This window comes from Mus musculus, chromosome 6 (assembly GCF_000001635.26).
Source record: "Mus musculus strain C57BL/6J chromosome 6, GRCm38.p6 C57BL/6J".
Taxonomy (NCBI): Eukaryota; Metazoa; Chordata; class Mammalia; order Rodentia; family Muridae; genus Mus; species Mus musculus.
This window is the reverse complement of record NC_000072.6, coordinates 85,211,083-85,227,879: the sequence shown is the minus strand read 5'-3', so window position 1 is coordinate 85,227,879 and position 16,797 is coordinate 85,211,083. Positions and strand designations below refer to the sequence as shown.

At 51.6% G+C, this 16,797-nt stretch overlaps 1 protein-coding gene across 3 annotated transcripts in view; it reads left to right on the top strand.

The window, feature by feature from the left end:
- Sfxn5 (sideroflexin 5) overlaps positions 1-14,831 on the top strand; it is a 120,434-nt gene extending 105,603 nt beyond the window's left edge. For 2 of the 3 annotated variants that reach the window (XM_006506816.4, XM_030255684.1), the window contains exon 15: positions 12,134-14,831. In XM_006506816.4, coding sequence (XP_006506879.1) covers positions 12,134-12,211 — 78 coding nt within the window. In that variant the 3' untranslated portion in view covers positions 12,212-14,831. The remainder of the gene's footprint in view (positions 1-12,133) is intronic. The other variant, NM_178639.4, reaches the window with a different exon arrangement.
- Positions 14,832-16,797: the final 1,966 nt, after the last annotated feature.

Here is a 16,797-nt window from a genome sequence, read left to right as displayed (position 1 = left end):
GTTTGTTTGTTTGTTTTTAAATAAGGAGAAAGAACAGAGAACTTCAGGGAAAGAGCAAAGTCCATGAAGAGATAAAAGGACTAGTGTACAGCCCAAGGGACCAGCCTTGGCAGGGGAGAACCTTGTGTTCCTGGTAGCTGGTGGAAAGGGTGGGCAGACGGCAGGTGCAACTGTGAGTGGGGGTACAGGTCATGACCAATCAGAGGCAAGGGCCAAGAGTGCACAGAGCCAAACTGCTGTTTACAACAGCTGAGCTCATGGCTAGAGAAGGCCCGTTCTGAATGAGTGATTTGAGGACCAGCCCTGCTTCAAGGAGTGCCCCAAATGGAGGAGGGAGAGCAAGCCAAGGTTCCTGGGGGCAATGGCCACAGGGGGGTTAGTGAAGACAGAAAACTCAGTGTAGGAGCTAGAATCACTGTCCCCTACTAAGCATTCAAGTTTGGGACACTCAAGGCTCAGTAACCAGTGTGCTATGTGAGCCTGCAGCTCTCCCGTATCCCCAGCTTTCTCCTGGGCAAGCTGAGCCTAGGAACTCCCACTGGAGCCCAGGGCTGGAGGCACCTCTAAGCCTGGAGACAGGGCAGAGGTTATTCTGAGATCTCTGGGACCACCAACTGTGCTGGAAGCTCTCCCTGTAGAGGGACCCAGGACAGAATCAGAAGCTGTCCCGAGTGGAAAGGGTCACCCCATGTATCATCCTCCTGGCTCCACTGGAAAAGAAGGCTGAGAACATCCATGGATGGGACAAGCCCTCAGTCACAGAAGCCAGCGTTGACAGGAGGGGACACTCTGGGACCACACCCATACAGGTTGGAGTACAGTCAGCTGCTCTAAGAGGCTCTAGTCAAGACCCAGACTCTTCTGTTCCCCTTGTCTGCTCTACTGGCTTGGGAAGCAGAGTATGAGGTCTTTGTCCTTCAGAAGGGAGGGCCGGAACGTGATCTTCAGAACTCCCCACTCAGCTGTGTCTCCCCCAGCAGGGTTCAGCCCAACCTGGGCATTATTATAGGGTATTTGGAGGCTGTGTCTGCAACCCATGGCACCGAAGCCGTCAGCCAATTGGCTGGGAGGCGCTCGCTCCTTTGTTCACCCTCCCAATTAATTCTAACGAGGCACTACTTGTGCAGTGCAGGGATCATGCCTTGTGTCCCAGAAGCCAGGGGAATTTGCCATATGAGTCTGGACTTGCTCGAGCTGACCCAACCTTGCCAAAAATCACCAAGGCTGTCAACAGAAGTAATCGCTGAAGTACTAATTAATTAACTAGGAGACCTGGAGACCAAGTTCAGGAACTAGGGTGGCTAGCTTGCCGTCACTGGTGTGGTGTCCGACTCTCTAATCCCGGAGCGTGAGGAAGAACTTCCATTTCTCCCTCCATGCCTAAGAGAGAGTTTTACTCTTCTCAAACGATTGTTTCTGCCTACTGAAATGGCACCAAGGGTCAATTGCAAATAGTAATTATAGTTATCTTGACTGAGGTCACAAGCTAGGTCTCTGCTTGCTTTGTGTTTTAACTCCTTCGAGTATAGTTAAATATCAAGATGTTACCTAGTCAGTCAGAGGTGGTTGTTGACAGCCCTGGGGAGAGACCTGGCTGGAGACACAGAACTTTTGGAGCATCGAGGGGACTGAAGCCAAGAAACAAAAGGTCAAGATTAACCAGAGGCAGGAGGATAAGGATAAGGGAGGTGGAGGGAGGAAGAAGCTCTGTGGAGAGAGCCACACATGGGACCCTGGCAAGGGGCTGAGAAGACCTGGTGAGGTTTTTAGACCCATCAGTCTAGGAGGCAAAATGGTTCTTTTCTGTTCGGAGAAGTGGCTTAGAGATGGGCAGAGGAAGTTTTATAGCCCCACAAGGGAGTCGCCAACATGTTCTGGTTACAAATGAGGGCACTGAGGCAGATTAAAGATAATTATGTTCATGTTGGTCATGAGAGAGGTAGCTTGTGAGGACAGGATTGTGTCACAAAGCCCAGCCTGCCCACATCTCACCATAAGAAGAGAAGCCAAGCTTGAGCCCAGACGGCACACTGCTTATTATCAGTAGGCCAGAAGAGCCTCCTCTAGACCGCTTGCCTTTCATAGGGAAGCTACTTTCATAGCTCCGGGACCTTCTGTGGGAATATTGCTTTGTTTTCTAATGTAGAACTGGTCAGGGTGGAGAGGTCTAGGGGGCCAACAGGTGGCATCTGAAATAAGCTCTGGACTTGGGTATGAGAACCAGTCTGGCCTCCTATTGGGCCTCAAACTCACTGCCTGGACAGGGAGAATGGGGTCTGTTCTTTGACCTAGAGGGTAAGGGTATGGTGGAGCATTGGTTAGACAGTGGCATCTAGTCAACACCTAGAATAAGTTCCCTGCCCAAGGTCGCTCATGAAGACTAGGTGACTTTCTCTTGTGACTGGGACAAGCTTCTAATGGCTTTTGATTTCCTGAAGCCTGTATTCTGACATTGAAAACAAGTTTAGCAACTAAATGTCCCTGGCTCACACCTGTGATCACAGCCCTTGGGAGGCAGGAGGGGGAATCCCCACAAGTTCAAGGCCAGCCTCATCTACAAAGCAAGTTGTAGGCCAGCTAGGATCACATAGGGTTGATCTTGGGCCAACAAAACAAAACAAAGTAAAATTGAATGTAGTAGCATACCCCTGAGGCAAGAGGATCAGGGGTTCAGGGTCATTCTTGGTTACATCATGAATTTGAACCTCAGCGTGGGCTACCTGAGAACTAGTCTCAAAAAAACCTGAAATAAAATCATCTGAGGGTGACAGGATGGCGGTAAAGCCAGGGGCTGTGCTCTGGCTTGTCCCAAGGCTCCTTGCAGTAGGGTAGGTTGTGGAGGGCTCTCTAGTTGAAGAGGTCCCAGTTTAGGGTAGCCTTTCTGGCTTTATCCTGTGAAGATTAGGACTCTAAACAAGACAAACCTGGTCACCTCTGTCTCGTCTACATGTACAATGTTGTCTTGGACTCTTCTGAGGGACATCCAGTGTTCAGGCCTTGGGTCCATGAGCTTGGCTGTTACTGGAGTCTGGATTGGGCAATGACAAATGCCCTTCCAATTCTGACAGCCGGTGTTCTCTACCTGGGAGTGTGTCCAACCCTGTGGTTTAATGAGCCTCAGGTCTCCCAGGGAGCAAGAAGCAGTGCGCTGGCCAAGCCTCACTCACCCTTGCCTCTGCCTTTCTTGATTCCTGAGTCCTCTGGGACTCTCCCTTATCCAGGTTGCCCCTCCCCCGATGTTCCCCGGGGAGCTGGGGGACTAAGGAACCCGCCGCTGTACAAGCGGGAGCTATTGTTCCACAATCTGGTTTTGTCCTCATCTTGTTGGCAGGCGGCAGGAGAGGAGCGAAAGGTTAATGAGGCGCTGTGAACGGGGACTGCAGCGGGCGGGCGCCGGCTTGGTGACAGGGAGCTAATTAGGAGCAGTTTAACAGGAGGAAAAAGTGAAATCTCCTCTTCACCAACTGTCAATAATTAGCCGATTTGGTGAGGTTGAAATGTGTCCACAGGAGAAGGCGGGGCTTGTCTGGGGACACTGGTGTGTGTGTGTCTGTGTGTGTGTGTGTGTGTGTGTGTGTGTGTGTAGGGGGGACTGAGGCTAATCTCCACCTCTAGGTGTGTATCAGGGGTGGGGGGTACAGGCCATCACGGGCCATTTCTCCTGCCCCCTGGTTGGCTTTTCCCAGTTTGAATCCTATATGTCCCCTGTTGAAACCTCAGCTGAAAGCAAGTGTTAGGACTAAGTTTCTTCCAGTGTCTGCCCTGTAGGAACCTGGAAGTGAAAATAAGAGGCAGGTGCTCGGATCAGGAGAAGGATGGCAGCCACGCTACCCGAAGTCTCACGCTGATCCTTAGGCGCCTGCCTTTCCCGCAGCGCTAGTGTGCCCTCCGAGTAGTAGCTAAATGGTGCCAAGAGGAGGCTGGGCAGGGCCCTTCGCCTGCTGTGCGCCTTGAGCCTGCCTTCCTCAGAGTCCCCTGGGCCCTGTCCTCCCAGCTACGCTAAGGCTGGGCTGGAGAGGAGGATCAGACCCTGAGCGGTTCAACTGTGGCTGGAAGGATGCTGCAGAGGCCTCCTGGGGCCCAGGAGTCATGTTCACCAGCCAGAAGGTTGCTTCCTGTTGGGCCTGTTTGTGCTGTCTGTTGTCTTGTCTTTTGTTGGCCCCTGGCCTTTGGCCTTTTCTGACCCCTTAGCAGATGGATGCCTCCTCCCCAGACTCCAGCTTCTGCTGAACACCTTAGCTGGAAAAGGCATCAATCAGCCCTGTCAATCTCCCCCACCCCCACCCCCGCCCTCGCCCTAACCACTCCCAGCTCAGCTCTAGAAGGCCATCAGGGCCTGAGGCATGCTGAGAGGAAGGCTGAAGCCCTCTTCTGGTCCTTAGCATTATCTGCAATAACCCCTAGGGACACATTCCATCCCTACTGAGACCCTACTCCTCACCTCTTCTTCTCCCTCTGTAGTTTTCAGAGCTAAGAAACAAGATGTACCCCACCCCAGAGGCAAGATCATGCCCTTCCCCTGGGTACTGGAACCACTCTCTGCCCTCATCAGCCCTGCAGAAAGTGGTAGCATTGATGGAGCAGCTTGGCAGCTGTGATAAACCCTCCCCACTTTGTCTCCCTTTCTCTGAGAACAAATTTCAGGGAAGAGTTATGAATCTTCTAGAATGCACCGTCCCTGGGACATTCTCTCTGATATTCAGGATCTATCCTACCTCAAACATGTAAGCTCTGGTCCTATCGCCCACCTTAGGACAAGACCTCTCCCTCCCTCCACGTAAGGCTGAGAACCCAACTCTTTTAGCAGCACTGGGTACAGACCTAACTCTTTTAGGCTTGCCCCGACTCTGTTGGCTCCTGTTCTTCAAGGCAAGGCGCAGTGTCTGGTGCTGTGTCCCTCCTGAGTCCACAGCACCTTTCATTGTCCCTAGAAAAGCAGCCTCTTCCCCTGCAGGCTCACATCCATCTTTGCTATGAGATGTTTGTTTGGGGTTTTTCTCGTTTGCTGGTTTTAATCAATCCCCACTGAAAGCTGAAGCAGGCTATTTTTGCTGTCAGAAATCTGCTGCCTCCCCGCCCGCTGCTTTCTTGGAATTTGCCCACAGGACCCCCCAGGAGGGACAAACGGGGATGGCAAAGCCACTTGGATCCCAGGAACGCCAACGCCACCTGTCATATTGCCTGTTCCCCACACCCCCCCATCCTAACCCATGCGTGCACACAGGCCCGCACACGTGCATACACACCAGTGTGCACTCATTCTCAACGTTAGGCTTCAGAAAAGCCACCTCCCAACTTGTCTCTTTGAGGTCTCCCTGCCAGAACCTTCTAGAATACCTCACTGATTTCAAGAGTGGAGGCCTAGCTGGGCAAAACTTCCACTGAGTGAAAGGCAGTAAGTGAAAAGTGTTTGGCGCATGCCTGAACAGGAGCCCAGCCCTGTCAGGGGGCTTATCGGCTGGGCAGGATGGCCACAACCTCACCTTTTCTCTGTAGCATCACGTGAGTTCCTACTTCCTCCTAGGACTCACCCACCCATTTCTAAATGTAATCTTTGTCCTAAAAAAAAAAAAATTCCCTACTGTACAGATGGAGAAACTGAGGCCTCAAGGTTGAGAAGACAGAAGAGGGAGAGAGACTCAGGTCAGCCCAGCAGAGGGCACCCAGGAACAGTGGAAAGTTCTGACGTGTGGATTGGGCTTGGAGTGCTTGGGTCTACCAATTCCAGGGGAGGAGCCCCACATTGGGGTTGGGGGCTTAGGTTCAGTTTGACTGAGCCAACTCGAGGGGCTCTCAAGTGGTATAGATGTGGGAGCTGCAGGTCTGCCCCCTCCCTGCTGGAGTCTGCAACTAGAGATGCGATGAATATGAAAAAAAGTGCTGGAGATGGAGTGTGGAGTAAGGCCACAATCATGGGTATGGCATGAGATGAGGGGGCCCATGCAGGAGGAGGCAGATACAGCATAGCCTCATCCGTCAAGGGCAGAGCATGCAAAGAACTGAAAGAAAGCCCCAAGAGCCCTTGAAGCAGGCCAGGCACGCTCTTACAACAATGGAAGCTCTGCCCAGCCAAGCCTGTCTACCAAATTCAGTGAGGTATTCTAGAAGGTTCTGGGAGGGACATGCTGGGAGATGGCTTTGCTGAGCAATCTGGTTTGGTTTTGTTTAAGACAGAAACTTGCTATGTAGCCCAGGCTGGCCTGGAGCTCTCAATCCTCCTGCCTCTGCCTCCCAAGTGTTGGGAGGATAGGCAAGAGCCACTATGCGTAGCTGGAGGGTGACCATCACTAAGAAGGTAGTGGGAGTCTGTCATCAGTACCCCAGGCCTATCCCAGGTGCTCAGGTGTCCAGGCCTCAGCTGCTCCTGTACCCTGTTTACCCTGGGCCTTCAAAGACTCTCAGACCAATCTCAAAGATGGGCCTTGATCTGTAGTTGCAGTGTGTATATGAGCAGGACCCAAGGCTGTCTTAGTCTTTGTTATAAAAGTAGGATGTGGCTGTTCAGTGGACCAGCCAGGCTTTGGGAACCTATGTCAAGTGCCACCTGCCTGCCTCAGAGAGGCCCAGACCCCTGGGCAGGCGCGGAAGTGGCTTTAGGCTGTGTCATAGGGTCAGGCTGAATGTCCCACCCCTCTGCCCTTCTCTTTGAAAAGGAGGTGGAAAAGCCTGTCCCAGCAGAGAGAGGCAGGAGGAGGGAGTGCTTTGTAGTAGGGAAAAGCCCAGGAGAGTGGGGCACGGCTGGGGGATCCAGTTTCCTGTTTATGTCTCTGCACCTTAGCTCCCTGGTTCAAATATGTAAACTATCCACTGGGCCTGGCTGCAGGTGTGTGTGTATGTGTGTGTGTGCTCCCAGGCTGGAAGGCAGAGGTGCCCCCAGTGCATTCCTGACTCCTGGCCCCCACCCCAACACAGTGTGTCTGGCTACAAAGGCAAATAACTCAAGGTTAACCCTTCGCAGGCCATGAAGGGAAGCTGTAGGGAACTGGGGGTCGTGGAGCTGCTAACTGGGCCTTGAGGTATTTAAGAGGAGACACTAGATATGTTGCTCTGCATAAGGGGGTGTCTCCTGAGAGGGGCTTCATGGCTTGAGCTTGGTCTTCAGGATGGAGATGAGATTGGGTAAATCAGTTCCAGAGGGGTGGTAGTGCTTATTTCAGAGCAGGCTGGACATGTTCATGCTATCAGCAGTTCTGGAGCAAGTGGTACCGTCCAGCAGGCTCTGACCAATACCTTCAGCATCCTCTGTGGTCACTGCCGCTCCAGCTCTCTTCTTCCAGATTCCTTTGATGGACCGTGCCTTCCTGCCCTCATCTTGGACAGATGAGGTGACCTGCAATAGGTTTACTTGGTACGGATAAGAGGAAGAAATGGTGGCCCCGTTGACACAGGCATCACTCAGGTCCTTGTCCTGGCCTCTCCCAGTTGAGCCCAATAGTGAGGGCCCTCAGTGATCTCCTCACACAGGAGACCTGAGGATCACAGATCATTGGCCCCACGAGGGGTTCTCACAGGTGGCTAACCGCCATGCCTCAGCATGAAGAGGTTGCACTCAAGGTCAGCACTGAGTTGAGTCTGGGAAGTTTGGGTTCTCCACAAGCTAGCTGCCAGGAGCAGCTAAAGCTCTCGTCGGGACCACCATGAGACATCACTTGGTACCCAGAGCTTTGAGATGTCTGGTACCCTATGTCAATGTTCAGCTGCTCCTGCTGGCTGCCTTCGTGGGCTCATTCCCTTCCCCGCCCCTCGAATGTGCCTGTTCCCCTCCATCTGCTCTTCCGGGCAAGCTCCCCCACTCTGGAGGCGCTGGCTGTGCGTACACATCCAGCTCCCTCCTGCCCAGAGCCCAGAACCCTGGGCCCATCTGCCTCTCAGGCCAGTCTACCCAGGAGACCCACGGGCACTCCAGCTTTGGCATGGCCAACCCACCCCCGTTCCCGTACTCCTTGCCTCGGAGGATGGTATCACCACCACCACCCCAGCTCATGAGCTAGAATTAGGAGTCATCCGCCGCCCAGTCATCCTCGACACCTCCCTCTCACCCCCACATGCAATTGGTCATCAACTCTGTGGATGTCATCTTCAGAAAGGCTCCTTGGCACGCTCTTCTCCTGCCCCCATGGGCAACATCAGAAGGCAGGACCTAAGAACTTTCTGGCTCCAACAGCTGCTCCTCTGGGAGGCTTTCCTGCCTCCTTGCTCCCCCTCCCCCCACCTCCACTCTGCCATGGTCAGAAGGACCTTTCTGAAACCTGGGTGTGCCCACGCTCCTGCTCACCTAATGGCTCCCTGATTCTCTCAGATAATGGCTGACATCTCCAGGCAGCCAATGGCATGCCTATCCTGCCCGCACCTTAGTATCCTTCCATGTGTCCCCGGTGACCACCGAATCTCTTCCTTTCCACAGCACATGCTGACTGACTGACCTGATACTTTCTTCCTCTTCATCCAGCAATTATTGTCTGCCTTCTCTGATCCAAATCTTCCATTCTCTCCCTGGCCCACCTCCTCTGAGAAGTCTCCCTTCCTTGTTCCTTCATCAGTACATGGTAACCCCTAGGCCCTCCCCAGTTTCCATGGTACTTTGCTTGTCTCTCAGGAATCCATCTGCTTTCACTTTCTGACTCCTCCCCTAGACTTCCAGCTTCTCAAGGGCAGTGAGCTGGCCCTGTCCATCACTGCTCGCCCAGCCTGAGTGTGTGGTGTTGGCTCACGTGAACATAAACACACACTGAATCAAAATGAACAGGAATGGTGGCTCTCTCTGTCCCCAAGACCCTAACCTAGGATGCCTGGGCCACCTCCCCCAGGAGACTTCCACTGTCTGCATCCCCTTACACCACACTGTGTTTCTATTCTACCTGCTACCCTCAGCTCAGTGGGGGCCCAGAGCAGCCTGGGTGCCATGAAGGAGTGGCCTCCGTCTTGTGGGGATGCTGGGTTCTATGGGGAGTGGGCCCTGCAGGCCACGGCCCTGGGCCTTGGTCCTCCACCTCGGTGGTGAGCAGCCTCTAGGATTTTAATGCAGGCCTCAGTGCTTCAGTGAAAGCTGCATGGGGAGCTGCTAATAATGGCACTAAAATAAAATATGCTACATCTGTTATGGGTAGCAGAACAAAATTAGCTGCTCACACCTCTGACATCCAAGATGTCTTAACTTAAAATACTCCTTGGCTTACTTTACATCATTTACTGATTATATTTAAAAGAAATACAATTTTGCAATTACTGTTCTTTCCAGTGTGGTATCTATGCATCGTTTTCCTTTTATGTTTATATATTTCTCCTTCATTAGTGCAGTCTGAAGGGTGATTAGGATTCTTCAAACATTTTACAGAGGTTAAACGTTGATTAAGATTTAATTATTACTGTAAATAGCTTGGAATGACATATGGTGCAAAAGCCTGACATATGTGCATTTGAATAAATGAAGTGCTATTTCCCAGGATGCCTCGGTAGCTGTTTAACAGCTTTCCCGAAGGGTTATGTTACACCTCATGGTAAGATTGCTGGGATGTTATATTTTGTTGGTTTTTGCAGCTGAAAGCTAAGAACAGTTTTCCAGTTTTTTAAAAACATTGAATATTTTAAATACCTAAATTGTTTTGCACAAATTTTTGCTAATTTGTCTAACTAGGTTAAACATTTTCAAAAGCATTTAGATTTTTAAGCGTGGGCGCTGTGCATTGTGTCAGTGGCAGCATGGGGACGAGGGGAGCCGTGGGGTGGCGGGGACTCAGGGGAGAGGGCTGGGGCAGGAGAAGGCAGTTTTAGGAGAGGGGTCCTGGGTCCTGAGCGTAGCTCTTTTCTCTTTGGCTGGCTCAAGTAGCCAGAGTGTTAGGGTATCGAGGAGGGCTTTTCCAGGATCTCTTCTGTGCCCACCAGCTCTAACCCTTACCCAACTCCCCCTTGCCTGACCTTGACCTACATATCCTGGTTTGACTGAGCTCCCTGAAGTTTCCCTAGTCTATGCCACACTCTGGCCACAAACTAAGACTTCCGTGGGTTCATATATAGCGTGTACCTAGGATCAGGTTCAGCTGAGCTGCAGCACAAAGGCCTGGTAGTTCTGGGATCTTGCCTGGGGCACATGACAAGCTAGTGGGTGGGGTCCCTCCCTAAGAGTGTCCCCCTCTCATTGGCCCAATCGGAGCCAAAGGCCAACATCTGGGTTGTGTGGTTTAGGGAAGGATCTATTTTCTAGGTGCTTGCTACCCATTTTCTTTCTACCCATTAATTCAACCACAGAGTCTCTAGCGCTGTTCTAGGCCACAAGGACTCAGAATGAACAAGATCTACAGGTCTCCTGGTTGGGAGAGGGGCGCTTGTGATCTGACATGAAAAGGTAGAGGGTGTGTGAGCAGCCAGTCCCCCAACACTGTGATATCACTTGGTTATAAGAAATGCAGGGGTCTTGGGCCAGAAAGGTTGTCCTACTCAGCCTAGGTAAGCTTTGGTCTATAGCTTGGCCTATAAAGCTGACGAAAGACAGAAAAATACGGTGGGGGTGGGAATGAGGGTAGGAGGATGCCTCTAACAGACAGAACAGCCCAGGCAGACCAGAGATGAGACAGGGAACAGTCAGGTTTGTATGATGAACCCAAAGAAGTACATATGTCCTGTGTCTTCAAGATAATAGGGAGTGTAGCAGTGGGAACTGAGGGCATGGGTGCAGGCTGCTGAACCATTTTTTTTTTATAGTGAGGGTGGGGGGTGACCAGACCTGAGATTCAGAAGACAGTGGGATGAAGTGGATAACCAAGGGATAGGAAGGGAAGGGATGGGGAGGGGAGGGGAGGAAGAGAAGAGGGACCAGGGTCTTTGGTCATTCAGCCATTAGATAAAGGTGTTATTGCCCACAACGTGGAGCTGGGCTGGGGCATAGGCTCAGTTCTGTTTCAGAATGCTTGAGTTTATGTACCCATGAAGTATCTATCATCTTTGACTAGCCAGCAGTCAGCTGTTGGCCTAAGGCTCAGGGGAGAACCACAGCTGGACACATCAGAGACATGACAGGCACCAGGAGTCCAACCAGACCAAGCCTCAAGTACTCCAAGAAGCAGCCAGTAGGTGGTGTGAAATGAGGGTAACTGACCTTGGAAAGAGAGGTTTTGTAAAGCCAGATTTGCTGTGGGCTGAAGCCAGTGGGAGGTGGACAGGTGGATTTGACCAGAATGGACAATTTAAAGAAGCATAGTTGCTGGGGAGAAGCAATACCGGGCCATAGGCAAGCCCGACAAGGTAAGAAGGAGTTTCCTCAGATGCAAGGTTCTTGTGGCATGTGTAGGACTCCATGGACAGCAAAGTTGGGAGAGAAGAAGGAGAGGACAGAGGCAGAGGAAGGAGGAGAGAGGTGGGTGTCTGCCTTCCAAGGGGAAGGGACGGACACTGAAGGAGGCAGGAGGGAGGGGCAGGGTGTGGCAGGCTATGGGTTTGATCTGAGAGCAGTTCCCCACTAGTGCCACTGAAGTAAGAAGGCCCAGCAGCTCAGGAGTGGGAAGCCAAGCTGAGCGACTGAAGTGACCCCAAAGACTGAATGTGGCCTCTGTAGAGGACAAGAGATGAACTTGACCAGGCAGTGTCTGGAGGAAGCTCTTGCCACCTGCTCCAAGGACTGGGAGGATCTTTGGGAGGTAGTCAAGTGGAAGGGTAGGTGTGTGGGCAGGGACCCCTAAAGCTGGGCTACCAATCAGAGCTAGAAGGACCCTTGAGGCTGGGAAAGAGCTGAAGTAATGGTCCCTGAGACCTGAGTTGGTGTGTGTGTGTGTGTGTGTGTGTGTGTGTGTGTGTGTGTGTGTGTGTGACAGAGTATCTGAGACCTGCAGTATTATTGGTCCAGGAGAGCAGAGAATGGGGTACTGCCAGGGAAAAGGCTTAAGGAGGACTAGACAATGGGTCCTCAAATGTGCCTGCAGTAAGAGGAACTAGGGTATTTCCAATGAGGGAAACCCAGAATGTAGACAAGAAAGAGGCTAATCGTGAGCTGATAGAAGAGAAAGCACGCATATCTCTTGCTAGGACATAGAGGTACCGGCTAGGGGACATGCAGAGGAAAAGAACTGTAGGTACCAGGTCAGGCCTTAGAGCCACTGCCCTGGCACTCCCCAGCTCTGCACTCTTCTCTTTCTCTCCTCAGATTGAAACCTCCCAATTGGAGCCTGAGATAGCCCGGGCTACCAGCAGCCGGACAGTGGTGTACAATAAGGGGCTGTGAGTGAAGACCAGCCGGCCTGGGCACACAGCACTATCCAGGCCGGGCGTTCGGGGTGGGGAGAGAAGTCTCTTGAGCTGTCTCTGCAAGGAGGGGCTGCCTGGAAAGCAGCCAACCTCCGTCAGTAGGGAGACTAACCATTCACATTTTAACATAGGGGAGAGGAATTCTGACACATTTCCTACACAAAAAGAATCAAGTGCATCTCTGGGCCTTACATGGGGTCAGCTAAACTCCACTCAGCACAATTTCGTGTGAGCTAAAGAACTGTAGAGTGCTTCTGGGGTAGAAGTAGTATCCTTTTATATGTTCTTTTTTTTTTTTTTTTCGGTTTGTTTTAATTTTTTTTTTATTAGAAGCAAGTCTGAGCCTTGGTTGCAGCTGACCAAAAGTAGCAGGACAGGTGGCGGGAGCCAGAGGAGCATGGGAACTGGTTTGCATTGATGGGAGGGGAGTATAATGGTTAGGCCTGGTGGGCCCCTCGGGTTAGAGAAGGGAAGGGAAGGGAGGTGGTCTGCACCCCACAGGATGAACCAAGGTTTTTGGGAATTGGCTTTCTCTATCAAAGAGCACTAGAGACCCCTTGGAAGATTCCGGGAACACCAGGCTCTGAATGTACCCAGCTCCTACCCACCCCACAGCTGAGGGAAAGTCAGATGACCCCAGGCACGGGTCATCTTTCATGGAGCTCTTATTGATTCCAGGTCCCTGAGAGTAGCCCAGCTCTAGTCAGGGATCCCCAAGAAGCAACACTGTTCTGTGGGAACAAGGAGAGAGGATCCTGCCTGGGCTTTGCAGGAGGGTTCTTTTCCACAAGTAGCTAGAGTTTCCTACGGGGACAAAGGTGGGCTGAGCCCACTGTGGTCCAGTCTGCAGCCACTGAAGCTGTCACAACCCACACCTTTCTGCAATAGAGGAGTCTCCTGCCTGAGGGTGCAAGGCCGGATCCTGAGGGTGCAACTGCCTGAGAGGTCGCCTCAGCAATGGACAAGCCACCCACATCTCCGAGCTTCCATTCCCTGCCTGGAAGCGAAGGACTGAACTTGGGTTCCCCACAAGCCTGGGGCTCCTCTCTACCTGCTTCACTCAGATGTGCACATTCCAGGCATCTCAAAGGTGGATTCTGGACTGGAAAGTGCATCAGGCCATTCTGGAAATGGCCAGCACTTAGCCTACAAAAGCACCTTGTCCTTCTGTGTGGACTCCCCTACATCCTAAAAAACCTTGACTTGTGCCAAACCCTTCCTGGCTGTGGAGGAGGCAGTATGGATGCCTGAGCTGAGCTTAGGGGTCACACGGCATGCCCTTCCTCACTGCTGCAGACTTGGGGCCTCTTGCTGCTGGCTCCATCTCGTCACGTGTAGGCCACAGAGGAAGAGATAGCTCTACCTAAGGAGGCAGGGTCTGGGTGAGCTGAACAGGGTGACTCCTGGTCCAAAGGACCCACAGAGAGGAGATACACTGATCTCTACACAGCCCTCATCTGTCCACCCTAGGATGGGAACCCTGGCTCATGACCCTGGAATCTGACACAGGAGGGGTCAGGCTGAAGATCAACATGTATGGTTGCAGAAAAAGGCTGGCGCGAGGCAGCAAGGACAAGGTCACAGGTTCCCTGCCAGCATCTTAAGGCAGGTGTAGCTGTAGCAAGATGGGCTGAGCATGGGTATTGGGCTCCAGGCCTTGGCTGGACACTAGATCTGTTTGCTGAAGCCTCTTTTGAAAAGTTCATTCTCAGCTTTTTTTTTTTTTTTTTTTTTTTTTTTTGTCCCCACTTGTCCTGGAGCCTTGTCCTTATGCATTTATCTTGGGACCAAAACCTCCCTCCCCCAGGCCTGCCTGCTCCAGAGGTTCTTCCAGCTCGCCCTCTGTGCTGGCTGTCCCCATGGCCTCAGTACCCCTCGTAGGTGTGTTTTGTGTGTGGAGTGATTTCTGCCATGCTCCAATACACCCTGAGCCCAGGTGAGCTGAGGGGGCAACTCCTTTGGATTTGCTGTGACAGATGGTCCTTGTGGCCCACAGTGATGGTGGCTGAGCGTCTTGAGCCATGCTGTTAAACCCTGTTTTGACTTCATAAAAATCCATAAGGGAAGCTTTCTGTGAATGCAAATGTCCCTATTTGCTGAGGCTAGGGGACAGAAAGAGGCCTGGAGGAAAGGGGGCAAATTACCTCTCGTTGGGTGTGGTTTTTCCAGCAGTCAGGGCAAATCTACAGCAGGCTCTCCAGCTCTGATGTTCCTGGCCAACTCTCCTCTGATAACTTTTAAACATTCCCTGAAGGATGCTCTTCCATCTCTGGAAAGCAATTTGGGAGTACAGGAACCAAAAGTCCAAGATGCCAAATGGCCACCGAACCAAGATGTCTGCACTCTGTCTCATTTCCTAATTGTGGCTGTCTTATGAAAGTCTCTGGTCTGGGGAAGGGTGGGGCACTGAGGAGAGGGGCCAGTGGGAGGCAGGTCCATGCTAAGCTTCCAGCCTTGGGCAGGTATGAGTGAGGCTCAACACGTATGCCTCAGCATACCTAGGGACTTCAGACTTTTTAACCTCAGAAAATGTCTCAATGTATGTGATTTATGTCATACTAACGGGCTGTGGGCAATAAACATGAATTTAAAACACACAGGTGTGGCTTTGTGAATTATAGGGCAATGGGAGGAAAGGAATGAAGAAACACAGAGGGATTAAGTAAAGGCAGCTAGGGACTCTGCGGAAGAGTTCCCAAAGGAAGGCACATGCCCGGGGTTCAGGAAAGGCCCAGAGGAAAGGGTGAAAGAAAAGAGGAGGACATATGAGGGCAGGGAGCTGGTAAAAGAAGACTTGGAACCACAGAAGAGGATTGGCTTAAATGGCTCAGCCAGGGAAGAGCATTGCTTTGCAAGCCAGGGCCACTGATTCAGTCTTCAGAACCCATGGCGGAAGGAGAGAATTGATTCCTGAAAGTTGTCATCTGATTGCTGTGTGTCCTCTCATGTGCACCATAGCATGTGAGTCCCCAGCCCCCTGACCCCCACCCACAAAAGAAGTCCTATGGCTGAGTGGTTGCTGAAGAGGCTAACCCTAAGGAACTGGAATGCTCTAAGATTTCAGCTGGAGGGTGAAGGAGAGGGGACCACCATAGCCTGCCTATGGCTTGGAGACCTATGAGGGATCTCAGCCAACTACAGATATGATGTCTTCTGTGTGTATGGTCTCAATCCTAGAACTCTGCCCCCTCCCAACTCTCTCAGAGCCCCTCATGTGTTGGGTAGTTTTTATGTCAACTTGACATAACCATAGTAATATGAGAGATGGGGAACTATAATTGAGAAAATTAAGATGGTGTGTAGGATATTTTCTTAATTAGTGATTGATATGGGAGGACCCAGTCCATGTGGGTGGTGCTATACCTGGGCTGATGGTCCTGGGTGCTATAAGAAAGCAGGCTGAGCAAGCCATGGGGAGCAAGCCAGTAAGGAACATCCCTCCATGACTTCTGCTTCAGCTCCTGCCTCCAGGTTCCTGTCCTGTCTTCAGTAGGAACCTGTGATGTGGGAGAGTAAGCCAAATAAACCCTTTCCACCCCAACTTGCTTTTTGTCATGGTGTCTCATCACAGCATTAGTAACCCTATCACCTGATAGACCTGGTTTCCCTCCCAAACTGCCCCCTAGAAGTCCATATGGGAGGCCTGCCCTCTCCTATGGGACTACTGAGCATCTTTCAGCCCTGCAGAGAAGGAAGCTGATATGGAGAGAAAGCATTTGGTAGGCAGATGCTGGTCCCAGCATGGCCAGTGGCTGTTGTAAGTACTTTTTTGTTTGGGAGTATTCAGGTGCACATATGTGTACACATGTGAATGGAGGCCAAAGGTCACCTTTGGGTATCATTCCTCGGGAGCCATCCACCTTGATTTTGAGGTCTCTCGCTGTCCTAAAGTTTATCAAATTGGCTGAACTGGCATGAGCAAACCCCAGGATCTGCCTGTCTCTACTCCAGTACTGGGATTTATAAGCATGACCCAGAACAACCTGATTAGTATTAGTAGTAATAGTAGTAGTAGTAGTAGTAGTAGTAGTAGTAGTAGTAGTAGCAGCAGCAGCAGCAGCAGCAGCAGCAGCAGCAGCAGCAGCAGCAGCAGCAGCAGCTTTTAGTTTGCTCATTTTTTTGAGACAGGTTCTCTCTATATATATATTTAGCCCTGGTTGTCCTGGAACTCACTATGTAGACCAGGCTAGCCTCAACTCATAGAGACTCACCTGTCTCTGAGATTAAAGGCATTCACCACTATGTCCAGCCCCCTTGTTTTTTAAAAGTTGGTTTCATTACTTTGCCAACTGAACTCAACTGAACAGAGACTTGGTGCACTTACCTACCAAATGCCAACTCACTGGTGGGGAAGGCAACAGATCCTTCTCTCATGCCTCCTAATTATCTGGGGTGTGGGTAGGAGGCCAAGCCCTGGGCCCCCTTGGAATGGATGAAGAGGGAATAGGAAAGAGGGAGGGGATGGGGTCTCTATTCAAAGTGGTACCTTGAGGTCAGGAGGCTACTGGTCTCTGGGGAATTTCTTTGTAAGAGCTCGGATGGGCTACACAGCCCCCATCGGAA